The sequence below is a fragment of the Nematolebias whitei genome, chromosome 7 (genome assembly GCF_014905685.2).
Source record: "Nematolebias whitei isolate Nwh7 chromosome 7, NemWhi1, whole genome shotgun sequence".
Taxonomy (NCBI): domain Eukaryota; kingdom Metazoa; phylum Chordata; class Actinopteri; order Cyprinodontiformes; family Rivulidae; genus Nematolebias; species Nematolebias whitei.
In genome coordinates, this window is record NC_056504.1 from 34149963 (window position 1) to 34174053 (window position 24091).

The 24091-nt window shown below is 40.3% G+C and overlaps 1 protein-coding gene across 1 annotated transcript in view; it reads right to left on the minus strand.

The window, feature by feature from the left end:
- Positions 1–24091, minus strand: part of LOC119412782 (zinc finger E-box-binding homeobox 2-like) — a 52691-nt gene that overhangs the window by 17419 nt on the left and 11181 nt on the right. Inside the window, exons 2-3 of the mRNA XM_037679818.1 lie at positions 22956–23071; positions 22339–22541 (exon numbers count right to left, since the gene is read on the minus strand). Of these exons, the coding sequence (XP_037535746.1) occupies positions 22339–22541; positions 22956–23071 (319 nt within the window). The remainder of the gene's footprint in view (positions 1–22338; positions 22542–22955; positions 23072–24091) is intronic.

Here is a 24091-nt window from a genome sequence, read left to right on the forward strand (position 1 = left end):
AAAAAAAAAACAGTGCTCAGCTCAGATATCTCCATTCATGCCTTCATCTTTACAACTTGAATATCGCTGCATGACCCACGTGAGCGTAATCCGCTGCGTGGTGGGATGACGTATTTACGTCATGAAATTAGCATGACATAATTTATTTTCCCAGGCAAGTTCCTTTTTTTTAACCAGTATTATCGTGAATGATCTGATATGGTCCGGCCCTACGTGAAACTGTTAAAACTAAAGAAATGACGTGAAACTGTTACAACTAGCAGTGGTTTGTTCGTTTTGGTCAAAGTTTTAAAGAACCGCTTCGGAGGAACCAAGGGCCAAATTTAGCTCCAGAGCCACAGGTTGCAGACCCCTGCTATAGGAGCTACAGGTAATCAAAATATTGAGCTAATTTGTAAAGACTTTCTGGTTGCAGAAATACACCTTAAATGCAAAAAATAAAAAATAAAATTCTGCTCTTTCTTATACTATTGTTAAAATATTTTAGTTGCTAAGTTGCTGCTTTTGTTAAAACCAAAAAAACCTAATATATGCAGGCTGATCATAAAATGAAATCATTACGTCTATAAAAAGGTATTTATAAAACCTGTAATTTTTTTAATATTCACATTATATATTATGTTGCCTAATAAAATATTCAAGTGAGTACTGATGCTTTCATGACTTATTCTAGTTGAGGAAATAACAGTAATGTTGCTTGATATTAGTGTAATATGACATGTGTATGTGTGAAAAGAAATAATAACAACAATTGAAACATGTCCCAACCTGGTGATCTTTTCTTAAACATACAGCCCAGTCCATCAAAACAAAATAATATCAATGTCATATCAAACATTATTTTAAATAAGTTTTTGTATGTATTAATGTACTGTTTGATTAATATTACCAAATCTGTAAAGGTCTTACAGGCATCAGATGGGACACAATCCTATCTTGAACTTTGAATGAGCATGCGAGGGTCACCAGCACCCACATGCTCAACCAAGAGCCAGAGCAGGAAGATGAGTGTGATCTCGTGTCACAGTACCTACGTGAGCAGTTCACAGATGAGGTGGATCCAGATTCATCTCTGCTGACTGCAGTCGCCTCTCTCTCAGCACATCGCAGAAATAAAAACACGCCATTTAAAAAGGTGTCAGTCAGGCAGCTCTCACATTCATACCTGCTGACTGACATTCGTACAATGACTCAGGGGAGGACCGCAGCTGAAAGAGCAAACACCTCCCACCTGATCTCAGCAGCAGCTCACCAACACTCTGTGTCTCAGGGCGACAATGGCGCCCTCTGATTTTGGCACCTTGGCCTGTTCTGGTTTGCTTTTCACCTGCTCTATTACTAAGAATGAGAAAAAAACACATGACGCAGCTGTGCTTAGAAAAGTTTTATCTACCACTTATCCAATACTGTACAAACTGAGTGTTCTCTGAAAAGTATTTAAAAATAATTACTGGTTTTGATAAAACAGCAGATAAATTCAAGCTCAGAAAGCCCAAAAGCTGTGGGTTAAACTAACGGAGCAGAACTGTGTGAAAGCACAGTTTTATTCCGCGTACAGCGCAGATTATAATACGAATCCTAACAGCAAATTAAGAAAAAAAGCAACATAAAATAGAGTTAGCGTTTCTTGCATTGTACAATAAAGCATGCTATCAAAACCTTAAAAACATTGTGTTTGTCTTCATAAGAAATTACAAGATCCCACACAATTTATTAGTGCTCAGTTTGTGCATACATGAAATGATTACTTTCTGAGTTTCATTTCATTCCATCCAGTGCTACAAGAGATATTTTGCTAACAGACAAACATAGATGACTATAACATGTAATGCCAAAGTTTTAAGCCGATATCTTGTGCAATGTTTAGCACTTGGATTATGTGTTGTAGATGATTTTCAGCTTTCACTACACCAAATTTGAGCTGGAAATCTGCTAAACTGACTGAGCTGCAGCTATTTTTGTGTTTTCTAAGGTCAATTGGTTGTGGCAACCATCTTGATTATAGACTGACTTCAAAAGTTATTCAGTTGTAGATGTGCATCCAATAATTGCTTCCTAATAATTTCAATGAAAAACATCTAAGGGTTCTTGAACTATTCTACCAACAGACGAACAGAGTTGACTCTTAGTTACTGTTAGTAGTGTTCAATATTTTCAGTCAGAATGAATGAAAACGGTCATATCTCAGCCAAAAATAAATATGGAAAATACATTAATACGTCGCTTCGCCGTATAAGTCGCAAGGCATGCAAATGATCCAAAAAACGTGATTTATAGGGCGAAAAATACGGTAAATGCACAGATTAGCACAATCAGTTTGTGTTTAAAGTATGAGAATGGGATGAGTCTCAGCTACTACCACACCAAATATCATCCGTCAAATTGACTGTGTCATAGACATCAGGCATCATAGCTTGTCCTCACACACAAAAACTTAAATTGCAAATATTTCTTGGTGGGAATGATTAAAAATGAAAACGTAGCACAGCTCCACGAGCGAGGAGGAGACGCTGCGATGTGATGCCGTGTGTTTCGTACAGACCTTTGTGCTGTATGACGGAGAAAGAGGGGACGCCATGTGCATGAAGAAAGCTGAGTAAAATCCACACTCGGAGCCAGAGAGAAAATAAAAATGTGATGTAAGGGAGATGATAGGAGCGAGGCAGAGGACTGAGGGATTTGAGAAGATGAAAGAGAAAGCGTCAGAGGGTAACAGTGTCAAACTGTCCCTGACACAAATTCTCCAACTCGTGTTGAACTGTGAAACGTTTCAGAGGGAAATTCCCTCAACCCAAACGGTAACACACAAACACACCGAAGCGTATAGAAAACTGCAGAAAATGATCAAACGTAACACACAACAGTCACAAAGTATCTGCGTGTGTGCAAGAATAAACATCCCGCTCATTAGGAGACACCACCCTGTCAGAGAACTTCACCCCCACCACCAGAGACTGTGCAGATGCTGTGATATACCCACTTTAAAAGACACACAAAGCAATTAGCTAAAGCAATAAACGCCAAGCCAGTTGCCTCATCCTGCCAGAACATAAGGTATGAATGAACAACACAAATCTACACATTAATCAGTCCGTCTTTCAACTGTGACAACAAAGATGCAATACTGAAACTACTTTGTCTTTGTTCTGTCAGGCTTTTAATGATTCCACTCAACCAGGGCCTTGTGTGAGCAAAATCAGAACGCCTTTTAGCGTTTTATTAGCTTCAAAGCTTCTGAGCTGCTCATTGATACGCACAAAAATAGATTTGTCTGCAAGTTGTGCTTTTAGCGCTGTCGGTTTCTTTTTTCACATTTGAGCCGTTTGAGAAAATGGAAATGTTACTGTGTGTAAGATGGCTGCGTTGAAAGAGGCATCTGAAATTCGTTGGATATCAGCTCGACTGATCAGTTATTTTCGATCAGCTTGTCGCATCACAGCATCAAACAGCGAACCACGTGTGCTTTGCGGAAAGTTGATCGAAACTGAGCAGCAAAAGAGCTTAAAATACCGTACAGTAAAACCGCCACAGAGTGAAGCTGGTACGGTCTGACTGCAGCAGAAAAGGCTAATCTACTGTACCTTACAACAAATCTTAGAAGATAAGGGCTTGTATGCGATTATCAGCTTCAAATGTTTGAATTCTTTCCCTGAATCGCAAAGGTCTCATGTCCTCCTACACGTTTTCCTCAAGCACACGGCTTATCTTTGCTTTGTCATGTTTCTAATAAAGTACACAATGGAATGGTTTGATTTGTTTCACAAGCAGCACTTCCTGCAGGAGAGGGATCTGAATAGCTAAAGCTAGCTTTAAATAGCTTAATGGCTAGCTTTAGCTTAATAGCAGCACAAAGGTGTGTGCAAAAAATGCTGATGCAGCAGTGAGAAATAACCCATAGATAGAAAAATTCTCAACCTTGTGTTTCTAGGTTGTGGTGAGTCCGCTATAGAGTTGCATGATTGTTTTTTTTTTTCCTCTTTAATGATGTTAAACAATGCAAGCATAAACCTGTTGAAAAGTTAATGGAAACTTCCAGATTAAGATCTTTTTGCAGAAAATTAAGATAAGCCTTATCATCCAGAACAGGTAGTCTTGAATAGAGCGTTTCGTTTTTACTCTGCTTAAGAAACAAAGCGAAAATATATATATATATTTTTTAATGACTTTTTTCCCCTTGTGTTGCCTCTCAGCTGCATTGTATTTATGTAATTTCACTTTTTACAGATCAACAAAGTTTTAAAATCGGCTATAAAAAACGGTCACGGCTCTGATGCTGCACTAACTGCTCAGAATTGTCAAATTGTACTTTGTACTCAGAAATGCTACAATCTGGTTTTCTCTTTGCAAATAATACAAAGCACAAAGGTGAGAGTAAAGAGATGCACAGAAAGCCTTTGTGGCTGTCTGTCTTCTTCCTTTACGGGTTTCCTGTTTGCTGCTGCCTGCACGTTTGCCAGCATGTTCACCTGTCCTGCCGACCACCGCAGTGACATTAACAGAAAATGTCACCTTGATGGATAGAGGCCTTCAAGTTCACAGCAGATTCTTGTTGATTTCTGCAGTTGTCAATGTGAATGTACCGTGGTACTTTAAAGTTTGTGAACCCTTTAAAATTTTTTATATTTCTGCATAAATATGACCTAAAACATCACCAGATTTTCACACAAGTCTTAAAAGTAGATAAAGAGAACCATCCATTCAAACCACCTCAACTGGCTCCTCTAGATGTGGAGGAGCAGCGGTTCTACTCCTGAGTCTGTCCCAGATAAATGAACTTCTGCTGCTACCCTGTGGAGGAAACTCATTTCAACCACCTGTATCTGCGATCTCATTCTTTCAGTCACAGAGCTCATGGCCATAGGTGAGGGCAGGAACGTAGACCGAGCAGTAAGCAGTAGAGCCGGGCGATATATCCATATTTTAAAAATATTGATATATATATTTTTTGCGATATAAGTTGAGACTATATCAATATAAAACAATATAGTTTTATACTTAGAAATCCTCCTGCTGTCTCTTTCTCCCACGCGGCCCCCCTCCTTGAATACAAACCCAGACCCTCAGCGGCTCTTTAGCGGCTAACCAAGGATTCAAGGTTCTTTATTTGTCATTCGCACCACATGTGGTACATGTGATTTTTTCATAGTGATTATCCTGGTTAAAGATTCATGAGTCTAACAACTTCAGGGTAGAAGCTGTTCCTCAGTCTAGTGGTTCTACACTTAATGCTTCTCAACCTCCTGCCTGAGGGGAGTGGGGCAAAAAGTGTGTGTGCTGGGTGAGTGGGGTCCTTTTTGATGCAGGTGGCCCTCTTCCTGCATCTGGAGGTGTAGACGTCTGTGAAGGTGGAGAGCCTGACTCCAACAGACTTCTGTGCAGCCTTCACCACTCTCTGCAAAGCTTTTCTTTCTGCAGCTGTGCAGCCTCCATGCCACACGTTGATGCTGGAGCACAGGATGCTCTCCACTGCACACCTGTAGAAGGAGGTGAGGACTGAGCTTCCCAGACCAGCTCGTCTCAGCGGCTTGAGGAAGTAGAGTCTCTGATGAGCTTTCTTGATCAGGCTGGTGGTGTTGCTGCTCCAGCTGAGGTTGTCATTCATGTGTACACCCAAGTACTTGTAGCTGGAGACCACTTCCACCGCAGATCCTCTTATGTTCAGAGGGGTATAGGTGTGTTTGTTCCTTCTGAAGTCCACGATCATCTCTTTTGTCTTCTTCACATTGATGTGAAGGTTATTCTCTTTGCACCAGCTCTCCAGGTGTTCCACCTCCTGCCTGTAGCTGGACTCATCATTGTTTGTGATGCATCCTACCGCTGTATCATCTGTAAACGTTACAATATGACAGCCTGGATGGGTAGCTGCACAATCATGTGAGCAGAGTGAACAGGAAAGGGCTCAGTACACATCCCTGGGGAGAGCCATTGCAGAGGGCTATGGTGGAGGAGGAGAAGTTGTGGATCCTCAGAGGGCTTTGCCTTACAGCTCAGCTTCCTCTTCATCATAACGGACTTGCACAGAGTCCACAATACTGCAGTCACTGCACCAATCCATTTGTCAATCTCATGCTCCATTGTTCCCTCACTTGTGAACAAAACCACAAGAAACTTGAACTCCTCTTATTGAGGACAATGATCCAATATCACATATTTGTGAGTGGCAAAAGTATGTGAACATCTGGAATTAGCTGTTAATTTGAAGGTGAAATTAGAGTCAGGTGTTTTCAATGGCCATCTTGAATTGTGTTAACTCCAAAAGTTAATCAACTGTAGATGTCAAACTAATTACTTAAGGAAAGTTTCACTATAACTAATTCGATAAATCATGAGAAATGTTGCTAACAAACAGACAATCTGTTCAGAAATCACAACTATAATAATGACTTACAGGCTCTGGTGTTCCCATCGTTGCTGTCCTTATTACAAGTTTAAACTAACATGAAAAAGTTAAGTCAAAATTAAAACATGACACACTGGCAGCATCGTTCTGGACTTCCCTACAAGCAGAACTGTTCAAAGTGAGTCACTCAGCCTGTTGCCGTGACTCACCATCAGAGGCAAAAAAACGAAAAACTGCACACACGCTGTGCTTGCATGCATGAATAACACTGTGTTTGTGTGGCGTCAGTGCCATCGCACTCTTCGTGCATTTGCTGCCGTGAAAGCAGGGCGAGCATTTGTAGAAATGGTTGACTCGGTTAGAGGAGTGCATTATTTGGAGCTGGCCCTCCACCTCCTCCTGGGGGCCTATGCATCGAGGGATCGGTGCTGCTGGAATGCAGTAACGGTCACAGAGGGACGCACGCTCACCACATTGTGAATCAAAACCCAAACCTCTGTTTCATTAGGCTCCTGTCATTGCAGACTCTCACCCTACTCTATAAATACGCTTGTCTCCCCCCTTCAAATTTGTTTTCCCTCTGTGTGTTTTTTTTCTTACACATGAAAATGCTCAGGGTCTGTTCCAACCTTCTGATGTGGCTCTTTATTTTGTACGTTGGCGCAACAAACCACACAATAGTGGCTCCTCTTGAATATTAAAACATTCTCTGTCAGAGTACAAAGGTCCTAAAGGGTTTTTTAAACTGGGTTACAAGCTACATAAAACTTCTCTTTGAGCTCAGCCGTTAAAGCAATGTGGGATTCGGTTGGTTAAGTTCGAGCTGGGACTTTAGGTTTGTCACTGCACATCAGATGTGAGGCTGAAACAAACCGGGCATCCCGCTGGCTTTGTCTATTTTAAACTTTGGCATAAAAAGAGGTGCTTTGATTGGGGAAAGTGTGCTGCATTGAAAGCTCAAATGTCTAATTAGTCAAAGCAAATCAAACCTAAAAAAGAATTTCCAAGGAAACAACGAGAGGCTGTAAAGGTTTTGAGTGGATCACATAAAAGGTAGAACTGCAACACATTGCAAAGTAGGAAATATACCGTATTTTCCAGCGTATAAGTCACAGTTTTTTGCATAGATTTGTCAGTCCTGCGACTTATACGCCAAAGCGACTTATATACGGTTTTTTTTCCATATTCATAACACAATTTTTGATTGATGCTTTAAATTTCAAAGAACTGCAACAGCGAGTCCTTCCATGTGCACTCGCTTCACTCAGCTGGTGCAGGTTGAGAAACGTTAGAGAGCTAATGGCTCCGGTCATGATGGATGAATGGTGCCACGCTACTCAGGCAAAATGAAGCTGTTTTTACCATTAAATAAATGCATAATAAACACGACGGGTCAGCGGTGAAGCATAATAAATGCGACTTATATATGTTTTGTTCCTATTCATGATGCTTTTTTTTTTGGACTGATGCGACTTATACGCTGGAAAATGCAGTACATAGAAAATGATATAAGTAAATTAAACGGTGAAGCTTAAAGTTTAGTTTTTCATGTATGTTGAATGCAATGCTAAAATGTGGGTCACACTCAACATAAACAAAGCACTTAGTTGAATTTGCCAACATGGAAGCTGAAGTTACATCTGACCCACATTATGCTAGGGTAGGTCAGTTTTTATTTCAGTCAACAATTTTCAGTCATTTTGGCTGTTTTCATAGGTTAACAAACTCACGTGATCATAGTCATAAATTTTGCTTATGTATTTTCAATTTAAGGACATGGTTAACTATCAATATAAGAAAAATCTATGTGGGTTTTGTTTCTTACTTTATCTTTTTTTCCTGCACGTGAGTACCTTAAAGGTGCAGAAACACAGAGGGTTTTTTTTTCTGCTGACCCTGGCATCCAGCCTAACATTTAACCACTAAAAAAAGAAAAACTAAAGAGATGAGATGTAACAACGTGATCAAATACTTTGCTTTCTCAGGACAAATTTAGCTCTTTTTTTTTTAAACCACAGTCTCAATGTTGCTGCCTGGTTAACATACAGATGTGGCGCCATCCTCTGGCCCACACTTACATCACAGTCCCCAACATGAGGATCCACCAAAACATTTTGGGACTAATGACCTTGAAAGGTCTGAAACATTGAAAAGATGTGTCACTTTGCTTTTATTATCTTTGTGCTCCTTTCAGACGTTCCTCAAATGCCATCCCATCCAGCCTGCTCGCCTCTCCGCTCCCTTTTGTCACTTTCTCTGTCCTTGAATAGACCCATAAACTTATGCAGGCAACAACAAGAAAAAATGATCAAAGAAGTGTTTGTGGTTGCGAAGCTCTTATTTAACAGTCGAACTGAGTGCGTAGTATTTACACACATCTGTATCGTAGCTTCAGCTTGATGTACTGGAGTGTGTCATCGTGTGAAGGCCCAAATCCATGCCTTGAAGGAAATAAACTAGTTAAAGTCATGAAGAAAGATGCAAAGACAGCAGAGCTGCAACAGTGTGTGCATGCCATTACCGACCTCGCCCATGTTAGAGGAGGGGGAAAAAAGTGGTGACAAGAAGAAAGAGAGAAAGAAAGCAAGTGTAAAACCTCGGCAGGCGAAATGAAGAAAAGGCTCAACAAGAAAAACTTTTAAAACTCAAACTTGGGGAGTTTAAGAGGATCTTTGATGTGCATCAGAAGAGGAAAGCAGCCTTGTGACTGGGACGACAGTAATTTTAAGTCAAAGCAGAAGGCTGGCTGAATGGCTGCCTTACTGGCTGCCTGGCTGACTGCCTGGCTGACTGACTGTGGTCTTTGATGGCGCTGCTCGTTTGAAGTGGTTTTCGGGGGATGGGAGCAGAGTTTGGTGTCAGTGGGACAGGGGAGGTGCTCGTGGAGTAACGGGAGGGAGGTGCATGATGGCAATTGAACATTTGCTGGGGTAGTCCAGGCTGGGAAGAGAATATGAGGAAAATATAAAAAAAGAGGGGAGTGAATGTGTGAAGAAGTGAAAGATTTTCGATACATGGTGATAAGGATGGCTTCAAGGGGGAGAGCCACAACTGCGAGAGACAGACTCAAACAAAAAGGAGTAAAAAGCTTAACTGAGGGAGCAAAAAGAAAAGAAGTACAATCCATATCTTCATTTTCAGATCTCTGTCCCAGCATCGGGGCGAAACACATTCACGCCCGCATATTAATTGTATCATTTGGATGACGTTTCATCCACGTGCACTGTGTGGCCTTATAAACTTTCCTTGAGCTCTCCAAGTTAATTACACAGCCGCAGTGGGGGAAAGAAAGTGGTGTTCCTTTATGTTACTGAGCTTTTTAATAAAACCTCCTCCCCAAAGCTTTGACATTTTGCAATACCTAAACCTGTCATGTGTCATGAGAAACTCTCAAACTCTCAGCTGAGATAAGGCTATCTGCGTGATTGTTACAGTGATAAATGACAAAGTGGACCTGGGGATGCTGTGCTGTTTCCGTTCTAGCAAATAGATATATATATATATATTTATATATTTCCGGTGTGGGGATCCTGTTCTTCATGATTCCTGAGATAGAGATTAGTTTTCTTGATGGAGTGTGATCAGTGTGTTTTACTTATCATGTTGGGAAAAAATGCTTCATTTAAAGCCAACTGCAAAAATGATAGACCCTTTGCCAAAAAAAAGTACCTTTTTTTTAAAAAAAACCTCTTGCTTTCTGTGATACATTTTCATCTATTGCTCATTTATTCCTGGTTGACTAAATGAATGGCCGATTAATACAATGAATATTTGTGTGGGAAACCTCTTCAGAGGCAACTCATTCATCGGCTCCTAGACTAAATCTGCCAACGCATAGATGTGCTTCATCAGGGATAGTCATCCAAAGAAAAGGGAGTCAGACTGATATAAATGGTTTCAACACCTCACGTTTCCACCGCTACAGGTGGACCAAAAAAAGAAACATGCGCTCTTCTTGATGGAATGTGTTTACTCCCTACGTTGTAGCTACGAACATGTATATTATCTCTGCGTTTGTGGGAGGAGCGGTGCAAACTAAAGGTCAGATGAAGGTGGTACCAGGTGATCACAGGTACAGAAGGAGATATAGAGGGGAGTTGCTGACGTCTCTTGACATGTCCAAGTTCAACATTTCCTCGTTCTTGTTTTGCAGGGCTGCCTGGTATTGAGTGTGCTGAGCATGCCCAGTAGCTTTGAAAATGTATACTTTAAGGTAATTCTTTGTCTTTGGTTTTCTTTTCAATAATTCAGTTTTTGCCGGACATTAATTACAAAAGTGCCACATCTATATTTGCAGATTGACCAGTAATAAAGCTCCATTCCATTTGAACTTGGAAGTTTTAGTTTCCGAGTTCCAAGTTGTAAAAATCCCTCAGAGTCTAAATTCAAACTTGGAAAGTCTGAGACTCCTGAGCAGCTCCGACCTCCAAATCCAATATGGCTGACTAGCGCGTGAAAAGTTGTGATCGCTGTAGTAGTGATGACGTTTTGATCAGTTGCAAATTCAGCTTCTGTCAGCTTTGTCAACTTTTATAAGTTTGCAGTCACATGCACTCCAACCATCATTACTTCTTGTTGCAGTGCAGAGACATCCATCGTTATCAGCTTGTATTGCTAATAGCAGTTAGCCTGGTCCAGTCCTACTGGTTTTAAACTTGCAACTGGAACACCTTTATGTGTTTTCAGACAACATTCCCACAATGGAACACAAAGTAACTCATCAGTTTGTGTAAAGATTTTCTTCATTTAAGCAAAATTTTCAAATGATCAATCAAATTTAGCAGCTTGAAACAGTTTTTAGTCTCATTTCTGACCATTCGTTTGGCCTTAGCACATGCTGGTGTTGATTTTCAGTCACCCATTAAAATTTAAAATGAATGACAACAAAGCAACTGTACTCCTTTTCTGTAGGTAAGGTTGTTTTGCTTCCCATACGGACAGATTTATCTATTTAAAACTGGACACATTCCAAGCTTACACCTCCCTGTTATACCTTCATACACATGACCAAAACATCTCTCATGAGCCAGGCAAATAAAGACACTGATGACCCTCAGGTGGGAGGGGATACGTTTAATCTGCATGAGAGTTTAGCTGCAGAAACAATGCACCTCATGCATCTTGGAATGCAACACTCCAGTTCGGATTGAGAACGCTCCCTGGATGAGAAGCAGAACGTCTTCAACGACAGAATAAAAGTCCAGTTTTTTTTAAATATCTTAGCACTGTTTAACGGATTTGCATGTTTTAGGTAATGATGTATTTTTGTTCTGTTTATTCTATGTTTAAAAATGAAGTTCTTGTTGAAATCAAACATATTTTCTTCCAGGGACTCCCCATAGATGTGATGGTAAAGTAGATGTCAATTCAAAAATTCTTGGAAATGTTTCAGTACAACAAAGATTTTATAAATCAGAACATTACTGTATAGTCCCTGGCTACGTCGCGGTTTGACTTTCTTGGACTCGCTCTTTTACGGTTTTTCAACGATTGTCAACTTTATTATTACTCACATGATTGGGACCGTACAGATGAAAAAATAACGGAAAATAAATACTACGGACAGGCATTGCCATTTTGTAGTTTTCTTTCAATAAGCCTAGACTGTATCGCCAGTCAAAAATAACCGCATTACCCACAAGGCAACAGTGCACCTCCCAGAATTCAACAGTGCTTCCAGCCGCTGCTTTCTGCCAAAATGGAGGGAAAGTTTTGAAACAATTTGAACTCAACAAAAAATAAAAGGTCCTTATTCATAGTGACTTCAGTACTCAGTGGATGCAGAGAGCCGATCAGAACTGGACCAGAACTTCCAGCCTCATGGGTCAATCTGACTGCTGTTTGCCGGCTCAGGGAGCCTCTCCAGCAGGGAGGAGTTGCTTGGAGGTCTGGTGTCTTCTCCAGAGCTTACCCGGACTTCTTTCAGAGAATCCCTCTGGATTTTTTTGGACTCTGTTGGGACCATTGTGTGTTTTTGTGCTGGCTCTCTGAAGGTCCGGCTCTCTTCAAAAGTGTCTGGTGCTCAACGGCTGCCGAGCGCCGATCAGAACCTGACCAGAACCGGACCAAGGCTGGTGAGCCCCATATAAAATTTTCCAGTAGCTACTATGCAGTACATATACCTATGCCGTTAAAATTATGTAGGTTTAATTTAAAACATTGCAAGAGTGCGGGAAGGGTTTATAAAGCCTTAAAATATATACAGTATAAATACTAAAATAAATGTAGCGGTTCTATTTTGCAGTTTTTCACTTATTGCCTGGGTGTGTGGAACCGCAATAAGTGAGGGACTACTGCCAGTAGTTTCAACCAGTTTGACAAGACAAAAAACAAGGAAGAGAGCCAGCAATGGAGGAGGGGGCGTACCAAAGAGACCATCTTATCACAAGCAGAACTGGTTTGTTGCACTTTGAAGTAAGCTGTTGCGGGAAGAATCAGTTTTGTTGTGTGTTTCCTTGACTGATGAAGCCTTCCAGATCGAAGGTGAAACGTTTCAGCACAAAAAAAAAGAAACTGTCCAGATGACCTGACTGAAAAATGTTGGATTTTATACCTGGATTATTGAGCATGGACTTTGTTGACTACTGTATTTGTTTGTGAGATTTTTGTTATTTCCGGTTGTATTTATTTTCTGTTTTCTGTGTTTCCTGTTAATTTCTGATTTTCAGCCTCTGCTCCTCAGTCCAACCCCTCCCACTCACACCTGTTCTCTGTTGTCATTTTGTCCATCTGTCTCCATTTGGCTCATCAGTCACAGGACATTTATTCTCTCTGTCTTCGTTCACTGGCAGTCCCCAGTACCGAACCATGTTCTGAGTAATTTTTGTTTACCCTTTTAGCTTGAACTGGTAATTCCTTCATGCGAGGATCTTAAACTAAAGGCATAACTCAATGGTGTGTCTACAGACAAGCTATCAAAGAAGCAATTCCAGTTATGAGTTTGGGACATTTTGATTCTTGCACTTTGTCATGATGAGACATTCCCTTCTGTTTATTTAGCCAAATCTATTAAAAAAATACAGAAGATGCCACAATTTGACACATGAAATAAGCTTTTAGCACCAGTAAAATGATTCCAAAGAGCTATTGGTTGAAATCTTGACATGAAATAGATGATCAGCTGAAGGATGACACACCTCTTAGGTCTATGGTCTATGCTGGACCTTTTTCCTCTTTTTTGACAAACTTTCAGCTTCTCTAATCATCTGCTGTGCATAGTTTTTTTAGGCCTGCCATGTCATCTTTTATCCTACATTCATACAGTTTCCTCATGTTTTAAGCACATATTGAATTTTGGCTGTTTTCACTCATTTTTTGTCATGATAAGTTCAGAGACCTGGACAAAAAAATGAGTGAAAATAGCCAAAATTCAATGGAAAACCTTAAACATAAAAATAAAAACACTCTGAAAGCTCAAAGAACTGATGATCAAGATCACTTTAAAATATAAGAAAGCAAAATGGAAATGAAGAGATGAAGGATGATGCAAAACTTTAGCACAGTACTGTAACGCTACATATGAAAATACATAACATGCAAAAAATAAAAATAAAAACTAGAGAAATTGCATTTTCTGCAAAAATGCAGTGTGAATGCTTATTGCTGAAGAACTTGCTGAAAACAGCTGAAATTAGCTAAAAACATGCTGAAATGTAGCTGAAATGGAAGAACAAGTCTAAATTAGCAGAATAAAACATAAAGAAAACATATTTGCTGAATGTGGTTTAAATAAGTAGAAATAAACAAAAAACTAGTAAATTAGCTAAAAACAGCTGAAATCAGAAAAAAAATGCTGAAAAGTAGCTGAAAGGTCAGGAAGAAGCTTAAATTACCAGAAGGAAATGGAGGGAGCACAACTGTGCCCATTTAGACTGAAAGAAGTAGAAATGAGCACAAAAAGTGGAATTTATCTGAAAAAGGTGAAGCAAAAAACAGATGAAGAGTAGCTAAAAAAGCAGAAACGGGCTTAAATTTAAAAGAAGGAAGTGGAGAGAGCACATTTTTGCTTAATTAAGCTGAAAAAAGTTTAAATGTGTGCCAAAAATGTGGAATTAGTTGAAAATGTTAAGAATAGCAAAAAAAACAGCTCTATAGTAGCTGAAATAGCAGAAATAGCTGAAACTTTCAGAAATAAGCTGAAAGGAGCATAGCAAGCTGAAATTAGCAGAAATAAGTTAGAAGAAGCACAAAAATGTTTGTACTTAGCAATCCCTGTTTGATTCATCCTCAAAACTGACCGTTTCTTTAACCTCACGCCAACATGAGTTCTAACGAGTACACGGTTCTAATGGTGGGAATGGGGAACAAATGTATAAGTGACCAAAAGTTCATTTGACTTCAAAAACACAAAAAGAAGTCATGTCACACACTCGGAGATATCTCAGAGATAGAAACGAAAAATAGCAGAAATGAAAGAGCTGCAAATCAGGTAAAATGCACAAAGTGTTAAACTGGTGAACCAGCAGCTACTTCCTCATGCTAAGTGTGATGTTCTCTTGCCTTTCAAAGGTGATCAAGGCAGAGGCTGCAAATGCTGCCGTTGCTGATAAACACCACGTGTCAAACTTCCTCAAACCTGCATCAACCTGCTACACTGTGCTGCAGTTCTCTGGTGAATGCTGGCACACTCACAGCCTGAGCTGAATGAGCCTCTTCCACGTGCCCGCCAGGCTGCTTGCTCCTTCCCTGTCGACTTTCTTAACCCTCCGCTCTTTCTCTGCCACCCATCTGGGCCTTGTAATACATGACAGCTGAAGCGGGGTTTCCAAATTTAATTTGAGGTGCGATAAAAAAAAGCACATATCTATAAATTGTGCGCAGCGAGCCTTTCTCTCTGGATGGTTTTATCATTGTTCATCTGTCAAGCATGTGCAGCAGATCAAACACACGGTCCCAGTCTGGGTGCAATAAAGGAAAGGCCACAAATAGACTTGATGCTGAGAGGTGTTACCAAAGCAATATATAAATAAAACTGCAAATCAGAACATGCTAAGAATCAAAAGGATTCATTAGCAGTGCAATGTACTGTATACCGTTTAGTGTTTAAGCCTTTTCTTTAGGTTTGTTGAAGGGAAAAAGGAAGTGCTTCATTATCACGAAGCTACAAAAAACTAGGTGGCGAGTGTGTGATACGATAGTCAGACACCTTAAACACACACACGTGCACATGTTGTAAGCTCTTTGGTAAAAAGTTTCATCTTACAGTTTCAAGGTGTGATATAAATGCAACAGTCAAGTTTCTGCTGAACTCATAATTTATTATAAATCATTTTACATTGAATTCACTGGATCATCATCATTATCTTCAGATAAATAACGTTATTAACTGACTTTTTATGTATGTGAATGTTTCTGTGCAGTCATCAAAGTTCATGCTCAATAATACAGGTAGAAAACCCAACAAAGTTCAGTCAGATCATCCGAACTTTGTTTTTTTTTTTGAGACATTTCATCCTTCATCCAAAGGACTTCATCAGTCCGAGCAGCCACAACGAACTCAGTCTCCTGTCGACTCCTCTGAGGCAGCCATAGCCAAAGTGGTTCAGAACATCAAAGTTCATGCTCAATAACTGAGGTAAAAAATCCATCAAAGTTCAGTCAGGTCATCTGAACAGTTTCTTTTATTTTGTTATTGAGATGTTTCATCCTTCATCCAAAGGACTTCGTCATTCTGAGGAGCCACAAACAAGCTCATTCCCACAAGCAGCACACTCCCATAGTGGACCAACCAGTTTGCTGGTGATAACCATCTAACCATTTAACCATCTTATCAACAGCAAACTAGTTGGTCAACTATGAGAGTGTGCTGCTGGTGGGACTGTTTGTTTGTGGTTCCTCAGATTGATGAAGTCCTTTGGATGAACGATGAAATGTCCCAATAACATAAAAAGAAAAAGGTGTATATGATCTGACTGAATGTTTCTGTTCAGTGTCCTGAGATGACTTGGTGCTATATAAATAAACTGAATTGAATTTAATTGAATTAACCATTATGGGGAAGACCCAGGACACGCTGGAGGGACTACGTTTCTCGGCTGGCCTGGGAACGCCTCGGGATTCCCCCGGAAGAGCTGGCCCAAGTGGCTGGGGAGAGGGAAGTCTGGGCCTCCCTACTTAGGCTGCTACCCCCGCGACCCGACCCCGGATAAGCGGAAGAAAATGGATGGATGGATGGATGGATGGATGGATGAATTAACCATTATTCCACTCTCCTTATGGGGTGTGATGTTTGAATTAGCTCTTAATGTTAATCTTTGGAAATCTCTTTGAAACTTTATTTAATTTAATTTTTTTTTATAACAAAAATGGTTAAATCATGTCATGTACCTGGATTAACCTATCCTACCTGGATGGAGCTTACAAACCTTTTTCTGAACCACTTTGGCCTTGGGTGTCCTCAGGCTGTTTCTGTGAGTAGCAAGTTGACCACCTGGCCTAAAACATTTGATTGTTGTTGATGATGGTTGATGGTTTTGGATGGGTGTGCTCTGTTTGCACATGTTAAAAGTCTACTTCTGAGAGTCCAACAGGAGGTTGGCTTGAAACACAGCCGTGAAGGATATCTATGGGACAGATCTGGTTGGCAGGCTGTAGACTGAAGAAGTCCTCTGGATGGGGGACGAAACATTTCTCACTTAAAGAAACTGGTCCAGATGACACGATTTAACATTTTTTGTTGTTATCTACCTGGATGATTGAGTGTCGCTGTTGTCCATTGTTGTCATCATTCTTTGCTGAAATCAGGTCCCTCTTGTTAATGAGTCCTCGAGGCTCAATGGGATTTAGTGTCATCTCACTCCACAAACTCTTGCTCAATCTGTTAGCACTCAGTGTAAGTGTTGGGAATGACTCTCAGCTACTACTACAACAAATTTTAGCTCAACGTCGGTAAAAGTGGCTGACTTTTAGCCACGTTTGTATTTTCTAAGATTAGTCAGCTGTGAAGCCATCTTGTGTGGGATTTACTCAAAAGTTTAATCAGTTTTAGATATATATCTAATGAGTGAGTTCAGATGTTTTCTTATTAAAATCTGTCTAGTGGTTCAGGAGATATTTTGCTAACAGACAATGTTAACGTGAACAATTAATTCCATAAATTTTAAACATGGATCTCAAGCAATCTGTTATTTCTCAGTTCATTTGTTGGGGAGCACTTTCAGCTACTACACCTAAATTTAGCTCATTATCTGTAAATTTCACCGAGTTATCAACATGTTTGTGCTGGCTAAAGTGAAACGACTGTGGCGGCCATCTTGTAGTGGGCGACTCCAAAATGTTAATCAGTTATAGATGTACCTCCTGTTAATACTTTATGAGAATTTAATTAAAGTCTGTTTGGTGATTCATGAGATATTTTGCTAACAAACATGAGCAAACACACAGGCGGTATCACTGTCTTTCATCTTTCAGCGATGATAATTCCCACAGTAAAGGATCATCAGAGTGGCAGCCGTGCACAGTGTGGAATAGAACCGCCTCTGCTACATCTGAAGCATCAGAACGAGCGGTAATTAAATAAACGTGCGAGTGCACAAAACTCAATCAAGGGGACTCCTCGTTGCCGCTGCACGGCCTTAAACACACGCAGACCCACGCTGGGAGAAATCTGTGGGAACAAGTGAGGACAAGTCAACGATGATCCCACGTTGTGTCACACGGCTCTGCCCTCACAGATCCCTCAAGCCCCAAAATCCACTGTTTTCACTCCCCAGCTCTGTCAACTCCATCATCCTCCTCTCGTCTCATGTCCCCCCACTCGCTGGTTTTGACGCCTGAAGAGTCCTGGTAATAAACTGTGATGCCTGGACTCTCCACCGCTGTCCCCCCACCCCTCATCCATATCTCTCGTTACAGCCAGATCAGTCCAAAAAGGCCCAGCCCATCCACTCTGCAGTGATGGTTTTCAGCAATCCAGTGCCCCCCCCCCCCCTTCTTTTTTTGTTTCTCGAGTCCTTTGTGTACAGTGTGCTATGCTCACTGTGGCAGCAGTGTGCCAAAAAGCCCCACACAAACACACATGTATGTGCGCACGTGCACACGCACAGTCACACAGCTGGGCTCCAGCTGCACACAAAGACTGGAGTTTGGAAATCAATGAAGGAGAAAGAAGAAAAGGGGGAAAGGAGTTTTAAATAAATTGGCACTTGAAAAAAGACCAAAACATGAGAGAGGGAGTGATGGAAACAGAACAAAAAAAAAAGGAGACACTCAACAACAGAGCGAGGACAACAAAACACAACGGGGACAGATTGTAAGGTGAAACACAGACAGACATGGGACTCGAAAAGTTTGAGGGGTCTGATGAGATCTGTGGATCTCATTCTGGTCAAACCCATGAGGAACGTGGGAGAGCTCATAAACCAAACAGAAGAACGAAATCAGCGAGGAGGGGGAACAAGCAATCAAAAAAACTGTGCCTCCGACAGCAGATATGGCGCCACAAAGAGCTTATTGTGAAATCCATTAGGACAGAGAGTGAACATTATTGTGTTGCTTAATAAAAGCTGGCTTGCAAATACTGAAATACGTTGATCATGATTTTCCTCTAAAGTCCTTTAAGCGTATTGTGTGAGTCAGCATTAATCAACTATTGTTTATCAGTTTATTCTTTGCAGTCCAACTTTGAGCTATTTCAGCCATTCATATTTTACAGTGTTTAGCTGATTCTGAAGATGGATGCAATGACTTCTGTTTTTTGCAATTTTTCAAAATATTAACTTACAACTATTTTACCTGTAGAAATATTATATCTTTAATTCCTTCAAAACATTGTTTATATTGAAATCTACTGCAACATACCTGCTTTATGCACAGTTGAGCTTTTAGCAAAAAGAAACTGTCCAGATGACCTGATTTAAACTTTTTTGAATTTATCAACCTGGATGAATGAGCTTACAAACCATTTTTCTTTTAGCTACTGTTCTACTTATACCAAGCATTTTGCTACTTTTAGCTTTTAGCTACCACACTGTTACTATTGGCTAAGCCTTTCTGGTACTTTCAATTTTCAATCAGCCTTTTGCTACTTTTAGCTTTTAGCTACCACACTGTTACTTTTGGTTTAGCCTTTCTATTACTTTAAATTTTCACTCAGCCTTTTGCTACTTTTAGCTACTGTTGCTTTTGGCTTAGCCTTTTTGGTACTTTCGATTTTCACTCAGTCTTTTTCTACTTTTAGTTTTTAGCTACCATGCTGTTACATTTGATTTAACCTTTTTTGTACTATACATTTTCACTCAGCTTTTTGCTACTTTTAGCTTTTAGCTACCACGCTGTTACTTTTGGCTTAGCCTTTTTGGTACTTTCAATTTTCACTCAGCTTTTTGCTACTTTTAGCTTTTAGCTACCATGCTGTTACTTTTGGTTTAGCCTTTTTGGTACATTCAATTTTCACTCAGCCTTTTATAAACTCCTTGACAACATTTTGATGGGCTAATTTTGGCTAATGTTTAACTTTTAATACTTTGAACATTATTCTAGCATTTGGTAAATTTAGCTACTTTTTTGTTACTTTTGCTAATGTGTTTCCTTTATTTTATTTTATGTAATGGTTGCTCTTTTTAGCTATAAGCTAGTGTTTTGCTTCTGACAGTTGAAAAAAGCTTGTTAAAATCCTCATTTTAAGCTTTAGCAAATTTCAATAAAGTCTGTCAGCTTTCGCTGCATTTACTGAAAAAAATGCTTTTTTTCTAGTTTCATTATAAATTGTATTTATATCAAACAATTAAAAAAAAAATAATGCAACTTTAAGTTTGGAAAAAAATGTATATAGCAAATAAATAAATAAATAAATAAAAAGTCCCTCAGTAACTAAAAACTGGTGAATATGGTGAAACTGGTGGCCATCAGTGCTAACGATGACCACTTAATGTGATTTTTATTTTTTCTTTCCCGAGCGTGTGTGTTTCCTTTCAGTGCTGTTTCCAATCTGCCTGGAATGAAGAGTTGTAATTTCCTCACATTGCTCTATATTGCCGAACATTGACATTTTTATAGGAAGAGACAGAGACACAATCAATAGGCGCCTTGAAGCGAGAAGAAAAGTCCGACTATATTTTTTCGTCTTTCTTCTGGTTTGGAAAAGATCCTCCAAATCCCTGTCTTATGAGTCAAGCCTGCCAAATTTATTTGGTTTTATCAAGACTTTTAAGTCACATTCCAAATCCTGCACGCAGCTTAAATACACACATTTCTACAAGAGGCCTTGATGCATACATGCAGTACACACTTCACACACCCACTGGCACTAACTTTTTACAAGCACGCCTGACACATGTTCTCTATCAGCTCACACCTATAGAAGATTCACCAAGTATAAATGATGCTGCTTTAGTTTCTCAGCTTCATACGTTTTGAGTTTGTCTTTATTTCAGGGTTCTTTATGGAAACACTTCAGTCCTCCTGCAGCCCACCATCACTGTGTGCTCCACGAAATAAAGAGCAGGTGAAGCTTATTCTTGTGCTGCTGCAGGAATAAAGGAACTGAACTGTCCTCCTGAGTTGTCTGATAAGTAAAAAGGTCAGTTAGAGAGCTGTTTAGCTCTCGGGGTGGTGTGACGCTGTTGATTTAAGAGATAGTCGTCAACTAACTGCTATGTGGCAGTCGAAGGTGAGTGTGTGAGTGTGTGTGTGTGTACACATGAGCATGCCAGGGTCCGTTAACGCTGAGCAGCTCTCACGCCGGTGACACTCCGCTCAGCTTCACATCTTTCTGAACAAAATGAGGAAACTCTTACAGGCAACTAATAAACAAGTTGACTGACTTCTTGTGGCAAATACATGTGTCTTTATATGTATATGATATGAAGGAGCATCACATGCACGGTCTCTGACGGCTTTTGAGAAACACTTGAAGAGGCCTCAAGAACAACAAGAACATATATATCAAAGTCCAGACTGTCTAAGACTATAAGGCTATATATAATTTACACCATTTCTTTGACATATCAGCAGCAGGACGTTGCTGACACTTATCATACACCTCATTATTGGAAGCATTATTTAGAATTATGTGACATATTTAGGGTACTTTCATTTCTGGTGGAAAAATGTAATGGTTAAGAGAAGCATCTGTTTAATGTGATAGTTTTATCATTTGGGGTTAAAGAATTGGGACTACTATTGTAAACATGCATGTTGCTTGAATTACGCAGCAACGAGATGCAGCCTGATGCACGAGAACAGTCTTCACAAAGTTATTAAATGCACCGCATACTCTTAAAGTTCCTCTCATAATTCAGAAGGAAGTCGCACAAACAGATAACTGACATCATCTAAAGACTTTGAGTTGATCTATATGAGCAGCTGGTGCTAAAAGGAAAAACATTAAGATTGTCAAATGTGTTTATATCTACCCACCTCCACTTTGAATCGTGACAAACATCCTTCAGGATGAGTGCACATATTTTTAATTTTACCAGTGATTTTTATTAGGGATTGAACGCTTATTTTTCTTGTCTTAGTCCAATCCTATTTTTGTTTTAATGAATCATCTTGTTGCAGAGCAGCAGTCACATAAAATGTGACAGGAGTGGCAAAAAAGCCTTGAGGATCTTTTTGCTACATATCCAAGTTACATAAAAAGGGACACAACTTCAAAAGTTGCAAAGCTTAACAGTTTCTTGAAAATATTGTTCGACTTCTCTGAACGATTCCATCTCAAGTCTTTCAAATGAACAAACCTGTCCAGATGACCTGACTGAAAACTGTTGGATTGTACACCTGGATTATTGAGCATGGACTTTGTTGTTTATTTCAAATGAGCCTAAAATGACTTATTTATTCATTTTAAAAAGTGCTGCAGGATTTTGAAACAGGTGACAATAATAATAATAATCGAATAAAACCTGCAGTCTCAAAGCAAACGTGACAGAAACATCAGCGCAGTGACTCCAGATGTTTAAAAGTTCCAAATCCTGATCTCCTTCACGCGCCGCAGCAGCACCATCTTCACCGCATCCCTCCCCAACTTTGCTCCAAACTTTCCCACTTTCTCTTACCTCGGTTCCTCCTCGGGTTGGCCTGCTTCCTGCGCTTCCCCCGGCTCTCATCTGCCATCACGCGCAGGCTTGCAGCTCGATGTGGGAAGAAAAGCAGCTGTCCCGGGCAGCGGAGCTTCTGTCGCGTCCTGGGGACGGCTGGTGTTTGAGGCATCGCCCCTCGCGCGCAGCGGGACGCGCACACCCTGATGGGGCTCCGCGGGCTGAGGCGCACAGACGCGGAGGTGATGTCAGCAGCAGAGGCTGGCCCTGAGGTCAGCTCCAAACTACACCTTCCTCAAAGCAGCGAGGCTGAAATCAAACTAGATGAGACACCTCCTTTAATCTCTTTTCGTTTCTTCCACGAATAAGCAGAAAGAAAAAAAACAGGATTGCTCACGTGCGTTCTTGCAAATGGATCGGTTTAATTTGGAGACATTTTCCGTTTGTTTGTTTGACATGTTAAAATTAAAAAAGAATTCACAAGATATTTTCTAAATTCACCAAAATAAAGCATCCGCTCTTTTAGTAGCTGCGGCCCCGTTTTCATGAATGATTGCAGGTTAATGAGGACAGGTCTGTGCACCCCCCCGCAGTTTCACACGTTTTTATAGCTGGGCTTGTTATGCATGTTGCACCTGCGCTGCAGAACCCCGGAGTGGACCCCGTCCTGCGACCCTTTCACCCCTGGAAGCTGCAGGAAGTGATGCATTGACAGCGCTTTGTGCAACCTGGACCGTAATCTGTTTTGCAACTGAGAAAAGAAAGAAAGAAAAAAGAAACAGCAGTAAACAGGACCCCCACCCCCCCCCCCACCCCCCACTTTGGCTTTTTTTACTGTCCCACTTTTCAGCAGGCATAATGGATCCATAAGGGGAGTAAACAAACAAGGATCTGACACAAAGTTAAGGACAGAGGTGACTATTTGCAAGAGAATTTACTCTAATCATTCTCAAACTTATTAAGATTGTTTTTAATTCAAGCACAAAGTGGCACAAAAATCACTAAAAAGTAAAACAATAAAAACATGTTCTTTAAAAAAAAAAAACGTTTTACAAAAAAAAAAAAAAAACGTTTTTGGGTGTATTCATCGGGGGGTGGTTGTGGCTTTAATGGATTCTAGAGAAAGCATCCTGAAGGTGGAGAGGGAGCAGAGGGACAGAGGGGTCATCCTGCTCCTTTGTGGCCACATGAGAGGAGGTGGATGAGGCAATAAACTTTTCTACAGAAGGAGGTTAGAGGTGCAGAGGTGCAACGGAGGTCCTGGGAGCTGCTTTTCAAAGCTATCTTTATGCACTCAGTTGAAAAACATAAAAAAAAGGTAAGTTCTGTACATTTTGACTGATGTGCTCAGTTTTATCTGCAGCTTGTTACTCAGTAAAGAGTTTCTCAGCTTTATCTTAGAGTATAAAACCTTCTGCACTCTGAATCACTTTACAGCTGAAGCCACCAGTTTACTGGATATAGGCCGATATGTTTACAACAAACATGGCTTTACAGCTGTGGAATATGAGAGCAGCCATGATGTTAAGTTGTCTACTGTCTGTTTAAAAAGACTCTCTCTTGAGAGAGCTCGGAGGAAGCAGCCCTACTGAGGTTTTGTCCTGGTTTGTGGTCTAGGGGGTTCAAAGCTTCTTCCATGGGGAGAGAAGCCCTTACACGGCATATTAAGCAGGAGTTAATTATATGCCAACCTGTGCAACAAAAGGAAAGAAAAGCCTCCCCCTGAATGACCAGTCGAGAAAAGAGAAAAAGTCATTATGTTGCCCACTTC